This window comes from Pogona vitticeps, chromosome 3 (genome assembly GCF_051106095.1).
Source record: "Pogona vitticeps strain Pit_001003342236 chromosome 3, PviZW2.1, whole genome shotgun sequence".
Classification (NCBI taxonomy): domain Eukaryota; kingdom Metazoa; phylum Chordata; class Lepidosauria; order Squamata; family Agamidae; genus Pogona; species Pogona vitticeps.
In genome coordinates, this window is record NC_135785.1 from 66,100,864 (window position 1) to 66,115,000 (window position 14,137).

General features: G+C 36.2%; 1 protein-coding gene across 2 annotated transcripts in view; it reads left to right on the forward strand.

Annotated features, from left to right (window-relative positions):
* The window catches only part of SLC18A2 (solute carrier family 18 member A2), a 38,423-nt gene that overhangs the window by 16,223 nt on the left and 8,063 nt on the right, over positions 1-14,137 (forward strand). For both annotated transcript variants that reach the window (XM_020779960.3, XM_072995492.2), the window contains exons 5-13: positions 783-866; positions 1,899-1,991; positions 3,012-3,101; positions 3,206-3,249; positions 3,333-3,393; positions 8,920-9,015; positions 10,669-10,747; positions 10,984-11,035; positions 12,571-12,634. In XM_020779960.3, coding sequence (XP_020635619.2) covers positions 783-866; positions 1,899-1,991; positions 3,012-3,101; positions 3,206-3,249; positions 3,333-3,393; positions 8,920-9,015; positions 10,669-10,747; positions 10,984-11,035; positions 12,571-12,634 — 663 coding nt within the window. The remainder of the gene's footprint in view (positions 1-782; positions 867-1,898; positions 1,992-3,011; positions 3,102-3,205; positions 3,250-3,332; positions 3,394-8,919; positions 9,016-10,668; positions 10,748-10,983; positions 11,036-12,570; positions 12,635-14,137) is intronic.

Consider the following 14,137-nt stretch of genomic DNA (forward strand, 5'->3'; position numbering starts at 1 on the left):
ATACTTTCGTACTGACAATTTCAGATACATCCTTTTGTTCTAGTTTGCTTGCAACAATGACTAGAGAAATAGGGTGACTAGTTCAAAGTGAACCGAAAAATGTTCCCATTGCAGATTTTAACTCTGGTATGCATATGATGATCCTTCCTTCAGCATTCTCTTCTCCACTCCAGACTGTTGGACCAGCAGCACTCTGAATGCATGGGGGGAGGGGAATGTGCAAATTCTACATCGCTTTCTTTCACTTGCCAGTCAGCAAGCAACCACAGACAAATTGGAATATGTATAACAATGGGCCATAATAAATTGTTAGTTTTGTTCCTTGGACTGTGTTATTCTATTCATTATTTAGTAAAGTGTATTTCTCCTGGAGGCTTGAGACTCTCCTTGTCTGTACTATTTTCATTTGAAGAACAGCTCTTGGAGAGTTTGAGCTACATTTTGCTTTCGACCTGTCCTGTGGCATTTTTTAAATTTTATTTTATGATGAGTACATTGTGAGAGGTCTGTACAGATGCAATTTTAATCAAGATGTCTCCTCTCATGTATTTTCTTTGCTGTTCTCTTACTGAGTAGCCTGGAAGTGGGAAAACACTTCAGATCGGATAAATTTAAATGCAACAAGAAAAAAATAATAATGCAGTTAGTATCGAAAGTGCCATGCAGAAAAAAACAAGAACAACAGCACTTGGCTAAATTCAATGAGTGAAAGTATCTTTAATTTTTAAATCAAATTAGATTTAACCTAATTTTTGTTTTTAATTCCTATGTCTTTTCCACAGTGTTTGCCTTTTCAGAAAGCTATAAGTTGCTGTTTATAGCAAGATCCCTCCAAGGAGTAGGTTCTTCATGTTCTTCTGTAGCTGGTAGGTCTCCATGATAATATAGGTTACTATTCATTAGATGATCGGCGATTCTGAGTACGAGTCGTGTTCCTGACTAGGTTGTGTCTAACCTTTTATGAGTAAGGAATTATTCATATGTATATCTGTCCTACTTCCAATCAAAATTGCTCAACTAATCAGATAAATATTTTAGAACATATCTGCAAAGAATTTTAATGTGGTGTTCTTTTTGTGAATTGTGATAGCATTTTTTCTGCTTTTAAAGGGTTAAATCAATTTTAAATCAATGATAGAAGCAATATCTTCTATTGGGTGGGGAGTGTTTGGGAATTTTATGTGTGTGCATGTGTCTGGTCTCTGGTTGTCTGTGAATTTCGTTGTATGTGTATATACTTACAATGACAATAAATTATTATTATTATTATTATTATTATTATTATTATTATTATTATTATTATTATTATTATTATTATTATTATTATTATTATTATTATTATTATTATTATTATTATTATTATTAATAATAATATACACTGTGTATAGTGGAACAGATTTTCCTGAAGGTATCTGAGACCCTCCAGGATTTCTTTCATTTAGACTCTGGATTTACCCAGTTGTGTCTCTTCACTGATGTTACATGTTGGTCTGGCAGATACTTCTGTAAGTGAAAAGGGTGGCAGAATCCTCTCCCTCCACCCACTTTGGTTACTTGTGCTCCCTTCATGTTCCAAGGCATCTTGACCATTCTGGAACAGATGGAGGATTCTAAGGTTGGAGGGGGCAGAGCAAAGAGAAAATAAGCAAAACCCACTACCTTTCATTTCCAATTATGAAAGCTTTTCATGGGTGGAAAAGTTTTTTTGTAGTAGAAGGAACACAACTGGATGGACTTCCAATGCCCAAGATGATCTGAACATGTGGAGATAAGAAGCATGTTAACATGCTTCATCTGTGTTTGACTACTCATTTCACTATGTAATTTTCTGTCTCACTCAATTGCTGGAAAGCGATAGCATTACCAGCTTGCCCTTTGTGCATTTTCTTTTTACACAGGGATGGGAATGCTGGCCAGTGTGTACCCTGATGATGAACAACGGGGCAATGCCATGGGGATTGCCTTAGGAGGAATGGCTATGGGGGTATTAGGTTAGTAGGATGAAATTCACTGGAGAAAACATGCAATTTTGGACAGTTTCATGACTCTTTTATAAAACAATGCGGTTATGTAGTCAGAGTGCAGTAAATATGGTTTATAATTTTATAATGTATGAAACTATGCTTTTATAGTGATAAATATTTTGCAAGAAGAATATGGGTGGTTCTCTTGTTCTTTCTGATGTATGCCATTTAGGCTGCAGTCCTACATATGCTCACCTGAATTCAAGGGCCACTGGACACAGTAGTCAGAATCCTGAAGGTCCAATAATGTATAAGCAGGGTATTGTGCAAGTGAGCCTGCCTGTACTGCCAACATCTTGCCTGACAGACAGCAAGTAACAAAAGAAAATCCTCTGTGCAATTGGCTTTATGCATGGGACTTTTTCCAATAGGGTGTTGTTCAGTGTTGTTTTCTTCTATGTCAACATTAGTAGAGTCAAACTGTTCTTTGAGTTATTTAACTTGAGGTTGTTCCTCTGTGCAAAGTGACAAAATAAAGTTATTAATACACAGATCTATCAGTGTACTTTCTTTTTAAATCTTTCACAATATAGACTAGCAATATGACTAAAATTTATGTTCTTTAGTTTAACTTTAAAGGATTTCATGGGTGCAAAGATCAATGCTCACTCAAGCATCTCTGCATATCTAACATACATGGCTTTCGCTCTATAAAATTCAGTAAATGCATGAACTTCCCCATACTCTGTTGATACAGACATTTTTTAAAATTTATGCTTGATAGAAGCCATTAACGTCCTTTGTTTGTTTTCACTATCAAAGGATAAATTCTTACTTGCTTTACAGAGGATAGTGATAACTTACTATTAGTGCAAATTTCATCCTCTTAGAATAAGAGGTTTACCTATCAATGTCAGGCAGAATGTTTACATCAGTAAAGATTTGCCAACAAATATTTTTGGTACTTTTGCTATGAATTTTATATAAAATGTTATATAAATAGCAAAATACAAATTGATTCCATAAATGATAATTTTTCTCCTACAGTGGGTCCACCTTTTGGAAGTGTCATGTATGAATTCGTTGGGAAGACTGCCCCTTTTCTGGTTTTAGCTGCATTAGCTCTTTTAGATGGAGGTAAATCAAAATGTTACTGTACTTTGGATTCAACATATTGTTTTGATTATAACATTATAACTTACATAAAATATATCACTGCATTTTGATTTCTTTTTCTGCAGCGATACAGCTGCTCATTCTACAGCCATCTAGAATACAACCAGAAGTAAGTTCTTCAACAAAATTGTTTTTAAGCTAGATGTTTATATTATAATTTCTTAATTCTTAAGGCGTTTTATCTTTTGGCAGAGTCAGAAAGGAGCATCATTGCTGACGCTCTTGAGGGACCCATACATCATTATTGCTGCAGGTATTTGCAATTGTACCTAGCTATGAAATCCCATCTCCGCTTTTTTTGTTCCACATTTGGTAGTCTGTGGGAAGAGGGCTAAAGAAACCATATGACTCCTGTGAGATGAATTAACCACTCATATTGTACATAATAAATAATATGCTTCTGTCTGAAAGACTAAATTCTATACAAAAATGACTTTCCTCAGACATTTATATAAGAACAAAGGAGCCATGCTAGACTAAACCAAAGGGCGGTCTAGTGGAGCAGTTCACATAGCTGCCAACTACTTGCCTAGAGCAAACCCACAAGCAGAAAATGAGTCCTAAGGATGAGAATTTTAGAACTGAAGGACTTCCAATTCCATAATTTGGTGTGAGTCTTCCAGATTGAATTATGGGACCAGGAGTTCTCAAACCAGAATGAGGTGGAGCAGCCCCACACTTCCATGCTGTTCAAGTGATGTGTGTGTCCAACTGAATTATGGGACTTGAAGTTCTTGAATTCCCAAAATCCTATCCTTTATGAATGCTACAGCATCTTCTTACTTACATTTAACATTTCTGGATTATTAGCATATAAAGAAACATTAGAAAGCTATCTTACTCTGATTCTTTTCCTGTTGTTCCTGAAGACTGAACCCGGAACCTTTTCCCGGCAGAACATAGAGCATGCTGTCTCTGATTAGATAGCATTGTATCTAATGGAAACTAATTGCCACTGATAGCTATTATCTTCTAGGAAACCTTTTTGTATCTGTCAAAGTGGCAAACTATGTCTTTGCCTTATGGTAGCGAACTGCACGATTTTAATGACAAACAGTATGACACAATACATGTTTTTATTTGTCTGGAATCTTTTGGCACTTAGCTTCAAAGGAGAAAAACATATGACCAACACGGAAAGCACCAATCTCACGTACATGTTAACAATTCATGCTAACATGTACATGAGATTAATTGCAAAGTTAGTTGCAAGGAATTTAAAACTATCTTAATTTTAAATGTGATATAAAGTGCAGTTGATTTACTTTGGATTATAATTATTTTTTTTGTTCATTCTTTAAATTGTTAAATGAAACAGTGACAAAAATCCTGTTGCTTACCATAGTAAATAGTAGTAGGCCCACTGAATCACTGGGGATTTGGTAAGTCAGCTCCTCCATAAGTTTCATTGATTAAGATGGGCATTCAATGTACCACTCTTTATTTTATATTGCACACAGAGAGCTTTTTTTCTCTGGCCATTTATCTGTCTCTAGAATTTGTTCTTGAGTAATGCCCTAGTGAGGAAGTAGATGCTTTCTAGCCTGAGCTTATAGAAATATTTATATTAAAAAAATTAATGTTGTTGATCTGATCATCTGTTTTTATAACAGATATCAATTAAGACTCAGGACCTGGAAACATTAAACAACAGGTGGAAAAATTGTGAGGGGTATTTCTCTGTAAGCATGACTGGAAAAGAAAAAGGAACCTGAATATCTTTGGCACCTGGGATGGTCCATTCACCTTTTTGTGGTAATGATTAGCTGCATTAAGACACAGTAACATGGTCTCTTTTTAAAGAATTTAGTGCTGAGGTCACAAATAGCTGTGAAGGAAGGAAAGAAGGAAGGAAGGAGAGAATTCAGAGCTGTAACTAGTAATTTTGGTGTCAAAAGCAAGCAGCGTGAAACATGCCCTCAAATCAGTGCGTAATTCACTGTGTAAATAACACATGAAGTAATTAAGTAATTAAGTCACACTAATAAAGAGTGTGATGACATGTGTGCTCTGCTTATAAAATGGGTGAATTAAAAGTATTTTTAATGACTGCATGACATAAAGGCTGCTTCGAATCAGTCCAGTTCCCAAAGCCACGTTTTTTTCTCTGGCACTGGGAGGCTTCTACTTTTTCAAGCCAGAATAATTCAAATGGGCTTTTCTCCATACAGTTAATTGTGATACGTTCTTATAAAGATGGGGAGTGTCTCTTGGTGATGTTCTGGTGATATAAGCAGTGAAATGTATTTCAGAACCAGGAGTGAGGCATGCAAAAGGAAAGCACAATGATTTTTATGTGGGGGATTGGGTGCTAGTCATGAATCCTGTGAGCTTCAGATCATGTGGAAAGGCCCTTCTGTTGTGAAGTAGAAACTTAGTGCTGTTAACTACTTAACTGACAGATCTGAAAGTGAAATTAAAATTTTTATCATGTCAATAGTTTGAAAACGCATGTGACCAGAGATGAAGCAATTCCTGCATGTGTTACTTGAAAGTAATGGAAAAGAATAACAGATGGGAAGGAGAGTGTGGTGATTCCTGCTATGGAATCAATCTGATTTGTGAATTATTATATATTTTGAAAATTATTGTTCATACTTCTGATAGTCTGTACTCTTAGACTGTTTAGTACTTTTCCAGGTTATTTTTCTGTAGAATTTTTTTTGAGAAACATAGTAGTCTAAAGCTTTAAATGAGAAAGTGCCTTTGCAACAGATCATAAAAAGGTCAGCATAGATGGGACCATAGGGTGGAGGGATTGGTAGAGGTAGGACCCATGGAATGAAGCAAAGAAAGGGGTTATGGGCTGGAACATGACAGATATCATAACCAATATAAAGTGTGAACTCCCAAATCTACCTGCAGTTCCTGTGTAAGCACTGATTTCAAACATCATACAGAGTACAAATCAAATGTGTATTCACACCTTAAAACATGCACAGATTCACACACAGTAAACAAATTAGCAAACAGAGCAAACAACACTGTGTTTTCCTTATATGGTTATATTGGTGATGCCTAGTCTGTCTTTTCCACATTTAGTTTAGATGTCCAAATCACCAAATTCCTTCAACCCATTCCTTTGCTCTGGAACTGTATCTGACCATCTGTTTTGATCTGGTCCTGATATAAATTGGGCTGAACTGAGCCAATTCAGTTTGGACAATGGAATTCAGCCAAAGCAGATACACCGTTCCTAGAATGTAGCAATATAATAAAACTATAGTTTGACGTTGTCAGTGAAGAGCCTGCAGTGCTCTCTGGCAATGAAAATCTGTACCTATGTTTGCTCTGCACCCACAAGTTTGTTAATGTCTTAATTTAAGAATTTTCAGTCTGTATCACATTTTTCTGCTTATTGTTGAATAGGTCTGCACTGGTAATGTATGATTTCTTTTCTTGCAAAAGTCTGCTTTTGAGTTTCAGACATCACATTGCTTTGGACAAGGCAATATTTATTTACTTCATTGAGCTCATAGACGTAGGAGTATTTCAGGTACATAGCATGGTGGAAAGATTACATTAGACATAGCATTTTGTCTTTCTTTGTAAAACAGTATTGAACTCTTGTTTCATGCCCTCAGGATCACAGCACTAGTAAGACCATAATATTGTTTTAGGGATTAGACGTAACGCAGCTTAATACATCTTGGCATATTTGAACAAAGAATGACAGCAGTGGTCATTTTGTGCTGAACTATGTGATGACAGTCTTTTCCCAGGAGAAATAATTTCACTATTATTTAAGACACAACACACTGTTGGTTTAAAGATTAAAAAGGCCCTAAAAATGGAGATGATGGCAATGTTAGTCTTTGCAGTTTTGATTTTCACCAATAGGTTTATAAACCTATCTTAAATGTGCATTTGGCAGAAAATCCTATGAGTGGAGAATTCCTGTGCATTGTAAACAGGGGAAAGAGAACATGTATGACTTTAGCATGTGACTTAATGAATAAATAATATAAGTAATCCAGAATTGAAGTCTAAGATGTGTTGTCCAGTACCATGTTTCCCCAAAAATAAGACAGGGTCTATTCAAATTTTTGCTCAAAAATGCATTGGGGGTTATTTTACAGTCATGTCATCTTCTTCTGATTGCTGTACAAGGCTGCACAATAGTGGAGGGTGGGGTTTTACTTAACTTGGGCTTATTTTTGGGGTAGGGCTTATATTACCAGCATCCTGAAAAATCATACTAGGGCTTATTTTCAGGTTAGGTCTGATTTTGGGGGTGGGGGAAACAGGGTACTGTTTAGCTTATTATCCTTATGTGGAGTATCACAGATTCGTTTGAATATATCATATGGATCCAAAACATTGGGCTATTATATTAATGAGCTGACCTTCCGTTAAACCTGTTTGGGTGACCATTTCACTACAGACCAAATTAAAGAGGAAATTGAGATAGTATATATTTCAAACAGCTAAGTCACTGGATGATATATGTATGTAAAATCATCCAGCGATGTAGCTGTTTGAAACAAACAAGAGTATATCAAACAGGTCATTTTTCTTGAAAGTAATATGGTCTTGGAGCAAAAAGGAAAGGGAGGAGTGTGACTTCCCAAATTTTCTTGAGAAAAAAAAGTAAGGTGAATTTGCATGTGCACTTCATTATGAAACTGATAAGGCAATCTTGTACATGTTTACTTGGCAATGTGCTTTTCTTGTCTTTAATGAGGCACATTCCCTAGAGAATGTGTGCATTTTTGTAGTTAACCTTATCATGTATGTCAGCCACAAGTATCAGTAGATCTGCTTCATACTTCCATTGACTATATGTCTCCAGTATGGCAAAACAACTTTAAGCTCATTTAGGCTTTATGTTCCCCAGTACTAAGAACACACTTGGAGGGGATCACCAGGCCCCACCCACCCCTTTCATTCGATTTTGAAGAAGAGCTTCAAAATCTTGCTTGTGTACAGACTCTATACATTACCAAGAGTCCAGTTTTCCAGGGTTCCTGTCCATGTGTAGAGTTTACAGCAACTAGGACCATTCTCCTTTTTAGATCTAATGTTGAAACCATGAAGAATGCTATAATAGCATTAAGTGTGTTCACAGTGTTAGGTAGCAAAATGTCTGAATGGGGCCTGTCAGTAAGACATCAATTAACACAGGAACAAAGTATCCCATTTCTTTGCTGAAGTCATCCTCAGGAATTAGCAGGGTAGGAATAACAAAACCTATGCGCCACTAAATAAATAGTCTGAAATACCAAGGTTCAAGATAAAAAAAACCCAGCAGGAATAAAGGGGCTAAAGAGACCTTTGGGTAGTGTGGGCGGCATATAAATTAAATAAATAAATAAATAAATAAATAAATAAATAAATAAATAAATAAATAAATAAATAAATAAATAAATAAATAAATAAATAAATAAATAAATAAATAAATAAATATTCTTTTACAACCCGAGTGTGTAAGCTTATTGTCATGGAGCCAATGGCCCCAAATCTCATCTTTGTAATAAAAACTGCCTTGTTCCCAGTAAGATTTAGCTTTCTGAATTTTACCACACATTGAAATCATCAGTATTTTCTACTTTAAAAATAGTGTAACCTTTTATTGTTCATACTTTTGGACAACTGGTACGAAGGTAAAATTATAGGTTTATGTGATTTGTCTCCCACACTAGCAATTTACTTGCAATCAATTTTGTATATTTGACAAAAGAGACTTCAAAACACATTTTATTTCTGTCAATGTTGCCCTTTCCAACTGTTGATTGGAATCTAAGTGAAATAATTTCAGCAATCTGTTTTCCATCTCTAGGATCAATATGTTTTTCAAATATGGCAATTGCTATGTTGGAACCGGCATTACCTATCTGGATGATGGAGACAATGTGTTCAAGAAAATGGCAACTTGGTAAAGTGGAATGAAGCATTTTCTTTTATTATTGCATTGTGAATCCTGTGGATGTTTACGAGAGTCATGTCAAAACGTCTAGTAACAGTAACATTTTAGTTTTCAAATTGGCATCTAGCTAATTGAATGGATATCTGCAGACTAATTTATTTATCTTTATGTGTTACCCAGTGTGGTGTAGTGGATGTAGTGATGGACTGGGACTTAAGAGACCTGAGTTTGAATCCTTGTTTGGCTGTGGAAAGTTTTGTGGTGTGTGTGTGTGTGTGTGTGTGTGTAATTGGTGCAGTTATTCTTTGAATATCTCACCTCAAAAGCCCTATCAAGACAGGTATAAGTTGGTTCCGACATAACACACAGTATCTGTGCCTTTTAGTGCTACATCAGCATTGTGACCAGACTCAACAGGAGTCTGCTCAGTAGGGAACAGGACATAGCTTCATCAGGAAAATCAACCAAATAACCAATCAAACAGGATTTTTCTAAATCGGATTTGTTGGATCATTGGCTGGAATCCTCTTATGGATGTATGCCAGTGTAACTCCACTGATGTAAACTTCAGCAGCATAGTGTAACAAGTTATGGTTTCAATGTAGGCATTTACAGTTGTGTATCAAGTCATATGACTCAGTGGATAATAGCCACAGCCTACACTGTTGGTGTAATTTGTGTTAATTCATTGTTGATACTTGTGCTTTCACGTATTATGCTTGCAGGTATAACTAACAGGGTCTTGTCATAGTCTGAAGATTCTTGTCCATCTCAGTTTTATTCACTTGTAGTCTTTACTTTTATCTTCTCACTCAAAGAACATAAGATAATGGGTGCTAGGTATTTTATGCATAATGGGCTGTAACCAGTGCCATCTTTTTTCTGCTGGAATGGAAGCTATTGGCAGAATGGATGTTTCAGTCCCATCCTGCAGCCTCTATCCACGTGCCCCATATGGAGCAGATTTGGTGGGGCAGGGAAGAGAAGCGAAGGGGGGAATCCTGTTCTGTGAGTGGACATCCCATAGCTACATTTTAAAACTTTGTGTCATAAATTAGATGAATTGTAATGGGAAGAAGGTAATTGATTTATCTGAAACAGCATTTTTTTTGGTCTCACATTTGGTTATCAGAGATTTTCACCTCAATCCAATGGCTCCATGCCTATGAGGAGGGTTTCCACCTCCATGCAGCTAACCTCCTCCTCCACTGCATTAGGAAATGCATCCTGTGTGGAGGTGTGCTTTTCTCACAGCTTGAGCATTATGACTTCAGCTGGCAATCAGTAAGAAGCCAAATGGCTTTGAAATTAACATTGTCTAAAACTCAGATTTAAAAAAAAAAATCTTGAAACACTGGGTTTGGTTTCAAATTACTTGTTTTATTCACACATCCATTCCTTTTCTTTTCCTCTCCCCCCCCCCGACTTACATATCTGATACAGAGCATACTGTTAAAGCATAATAATGCTTTAAATTTGATGGATAATCTTGCAAGATCTGACGAAAGCCTTGAAATAAACCGGATATTAGATTTTTTTTTGTTCAGCCTGTAAACCTTCATTAGATGTGCTCTAATCATAACTGCTGTATCTGAACTTATTACTTTTTTCAATGCTTCACTGAAACCATTCTTGATAAGATGTCCCGTTCTTATTTTTCAGGCGTTGCTTTCATTCCAGCCAGCATTTCTTATCTTATTGGAACTAATATTTTTGGGGTCCTTGCACACAAAATGGGACGGTATGTTGAATTTAGATATATCTAATTCCTTGACAGAGTACTATTATATGTTCTGGTTTTCTTTCTATCTCTTAAAATACTTAGGTAATGAATAACATACTATGGTTTTACTGGTAAGTGGATTAAAATTTTTTATTTATTTATTAATCATGTTATTGCATCATTCTTCTTAAACAATACTGCTCAAGAAATGTGTTCATTTTTATGTCTAAAATATCATATTTCTTCTTTAATAGGTGGCTGTGTGCTCTAATAGGAATGCTGATGGTGGGAATAAGCATTTTGTGTGTGAGTAAAAATTGATATCTCTGGACTTTGAAAATCAGCTTCTTTTCTTCATATAATTCATTAGTGGCATTAGCCAGTTCCCTTTTGGGAGCGGGTGTGTGTGTGTGGGGGGGAGGGAGCACTAAGATACGACACAATACATGGAATTAGGGCACAGACACTACTTGCCCTTGAAGACCTCACAGCACCTTCCTAAAAATTAAGGGAAAAATTACAGGAATCATTGGAAACGTATCTTTGTGCCATCAGTGGAGCATGGGAAGCAATTTGGCATGTTTTGTTAATCTGCCATCAATATCTTGCTTTTCTTTCTTTTTTTTTAAAGGGCCACCAGAAAGTGTGAGGTAGTTTAGAAGTTTTTTAAAGAACTTTAGAACTGCTGGATAGATCAGCAGCTTAGGTCTGGTTGGGAGTTGAATCCTTGGGAGGGGCTGGACTTGATGATCCATAGGGTCCCTTCCAACTCTGCAGTTCAAAGGTTATTATTATTATTAAAAAGAAATATTATTTGGGTGGGCCAGGCATAAAAGCATGGACAGCCCTCCAGAGGTGTGTGTGTATGTGTGTGTGTGTGTGTGTGTGTGTGTGTGTGTGTGTGTGTGTGTGTGTGTGTGTGTGTGTGTGTGTGTGTGTGTGTGTGTGTGTAAATTCCACTGAATGAAATAGAATTTTCCACGCAGAAGATCAAGTTTGCAGCATTTCATTTTGAGTATGTTTGTATTTTTGTGTATTATGTTAATATGGAAGAATGTTCATTAGGAATGAGCACTGAATATATGTCTTTTGCTGATGCAACTTTTAATCTAGAAACAATACTGTAATTAAACCTTTGATAAAAATAAGATTATGTACATCAACTCTGAAAGTCATAATAATGCTGTTAATTTAAAAAATGCATAGTTCCATAGAACTGGGACAAGGGAAATGTTACATAATTTGATATATTTCATTGGCCAAACTCTTCTTGTGTAAGTTATGTCTACAGAAGGATGATAGGGAGATTTTTTTTATAATTAAGTATTTCCTTCTTCCATCCTTGGGGTCCCATATCTTACATGCAATGAAACTGATTACAGTTACACCAGGCAGACCCACAGTACAGAAGTTGGAAGGTTTTAATTCTGAAGGTCTCTTCCTGCCACTGATGTCATTACCCTCATGCAGCCCTAACGTAGGCAAAAGGATTTTGGCCTTTGCCTGTATTTATACAGTTTCTTTGAAAGAAAGCATAACATGAAATCAATTGCAAGCCCAACTGTGGTTGCAGGAAATGTGGTATCATGCCCACAAACTACAATGCAGTGTAAAAAAAAAATTCATATTTTAAGACTGCTAATGTAAGAATTGTATGGCTATTATATGTAAAATGTGATTTAATAAATCTAAGTTAAAATGTTATTTTGCAACATGACTCATTTTGTCTGACACAGAAGGTTAGTAGGGAGGATGCTAGGAACACTGGTAGTCTAATGAAAAGAATATCTTACAGTTTAGCATATTGTTTCTCCCCACCCACCCCCACCCCTTACCTCCAGGTACCACTTGCTACAAACATATATGGACTCATAGCACCAAATTTCGGGGTTGGTTTTGCTATTGGTAAGGAAAATATTGTATTTAGCTTGAAATTTAATTGATAGTTTAAAATGAAGCTACAAAGATACCTTTGTAATATGAACGTTCTACTTCTAGGGTATTTAAATGAAGTAACTGTGTTAGTGTCATTGATGTCTGATGTCTTACTTCAACAGCAAGTAAGAAAAAAATGATAATTAAAAAAAGAGTTTGGATACGAAAAAACTGATAGATTTATTTCAGTATAAGCTTTCATGAATTATAGTCCACTTTTTCAGATAGCAGATGACAAGATATTAAGGTGTCATAAGTCTTTTATTTTTATTTTTGCTCTATGTGTCTTCTAAGCACACACTTGTCAATAGAGTATTAGAGATACAGATCTCTTCCAGAACTGTGTCATTCAAAGGCCATAAGGCAGGACAGGTGACGCATGGTGTGGGTAAGCAAGAAAGAGAGTCACACTCTTGGAACTCTCCAGATGGAGTCACTTTCCTATAAAGCAAGACATGGAATATATTGTGGTAGATAGACTGGAAATGTTGTTCATTTTTAGTTTAAACAAAAATCTGGGTGGGGTCCATATTTTTGATGAGTGAGTAGTATATAATGAGTTTTGAGGAGGTTGAATATCTCTTCCTTTTCAAAAGCAAATAGTAGTGCTTGTCAGTAGGATTTTCTAACTTGGAATGAATTGGGACTAGCACAAACCTTTCTACATTGAAGTCAATGGTGAAGGGTGTGATATGACCCATCTACCATAGAGTGCAGATGCACCCAAATCTTCTACATGCAGATTCCTTGCATGGAGCAGGCTTTCTGGATGTCTTCCATATGTCTTCCAGAACTGTATCATTCCAAGGTCATAAGGCAGGACAGGTAACACATGATGTAGGTAAGCAAGAAAGAGAGTCACACTCTTGGAACTCTCCAGATGGAATCACTTTCCTGTAAAGCAAGACATGGAATACATGAAATACAAATAAACTTCCTTTAGGTTGGTGCACATCCTCCTTGCTGAAGGGTGATAGGAAAAGGGAAAAGAAGGGAAAGTGCACCTCTGACTTTTTCCCAGCGGGATTTTGTTGCTTGGCAGGTGTTGGCTCTGAATGCAGATTCTCCTCCTGATACCTGATACCATGTGATCAATGCAATGAAAGATGACTGGTGACAGCTATCTATGAAGAACCTTGCATTCAGAGAGTGGGCATGAAACACTGCTGTTTTCTTAGATCTGTGGTTTGGATTATTTTTCCCCTGGAGGTGGCACACTGCAAAAATGTGCAAATAACCAGAAGTAATAAATGCCTACTTAACAAACATTGATGGTTACTGCTTCCTTTCAAATGCAATTGTTTGTATAACCTGAAATGTACAGAAGAGCATATACCCCTACTTGTATACTGACCCACTATAATTAAATAAAAGTATATGAACAGTCCCATTCTATTTCATATTAGGGTGTTTAGCCCATGCTGACAGAAGTAGAGTTAAACAGATGCTTTTATTGTGTAGTACAGGAGTTGA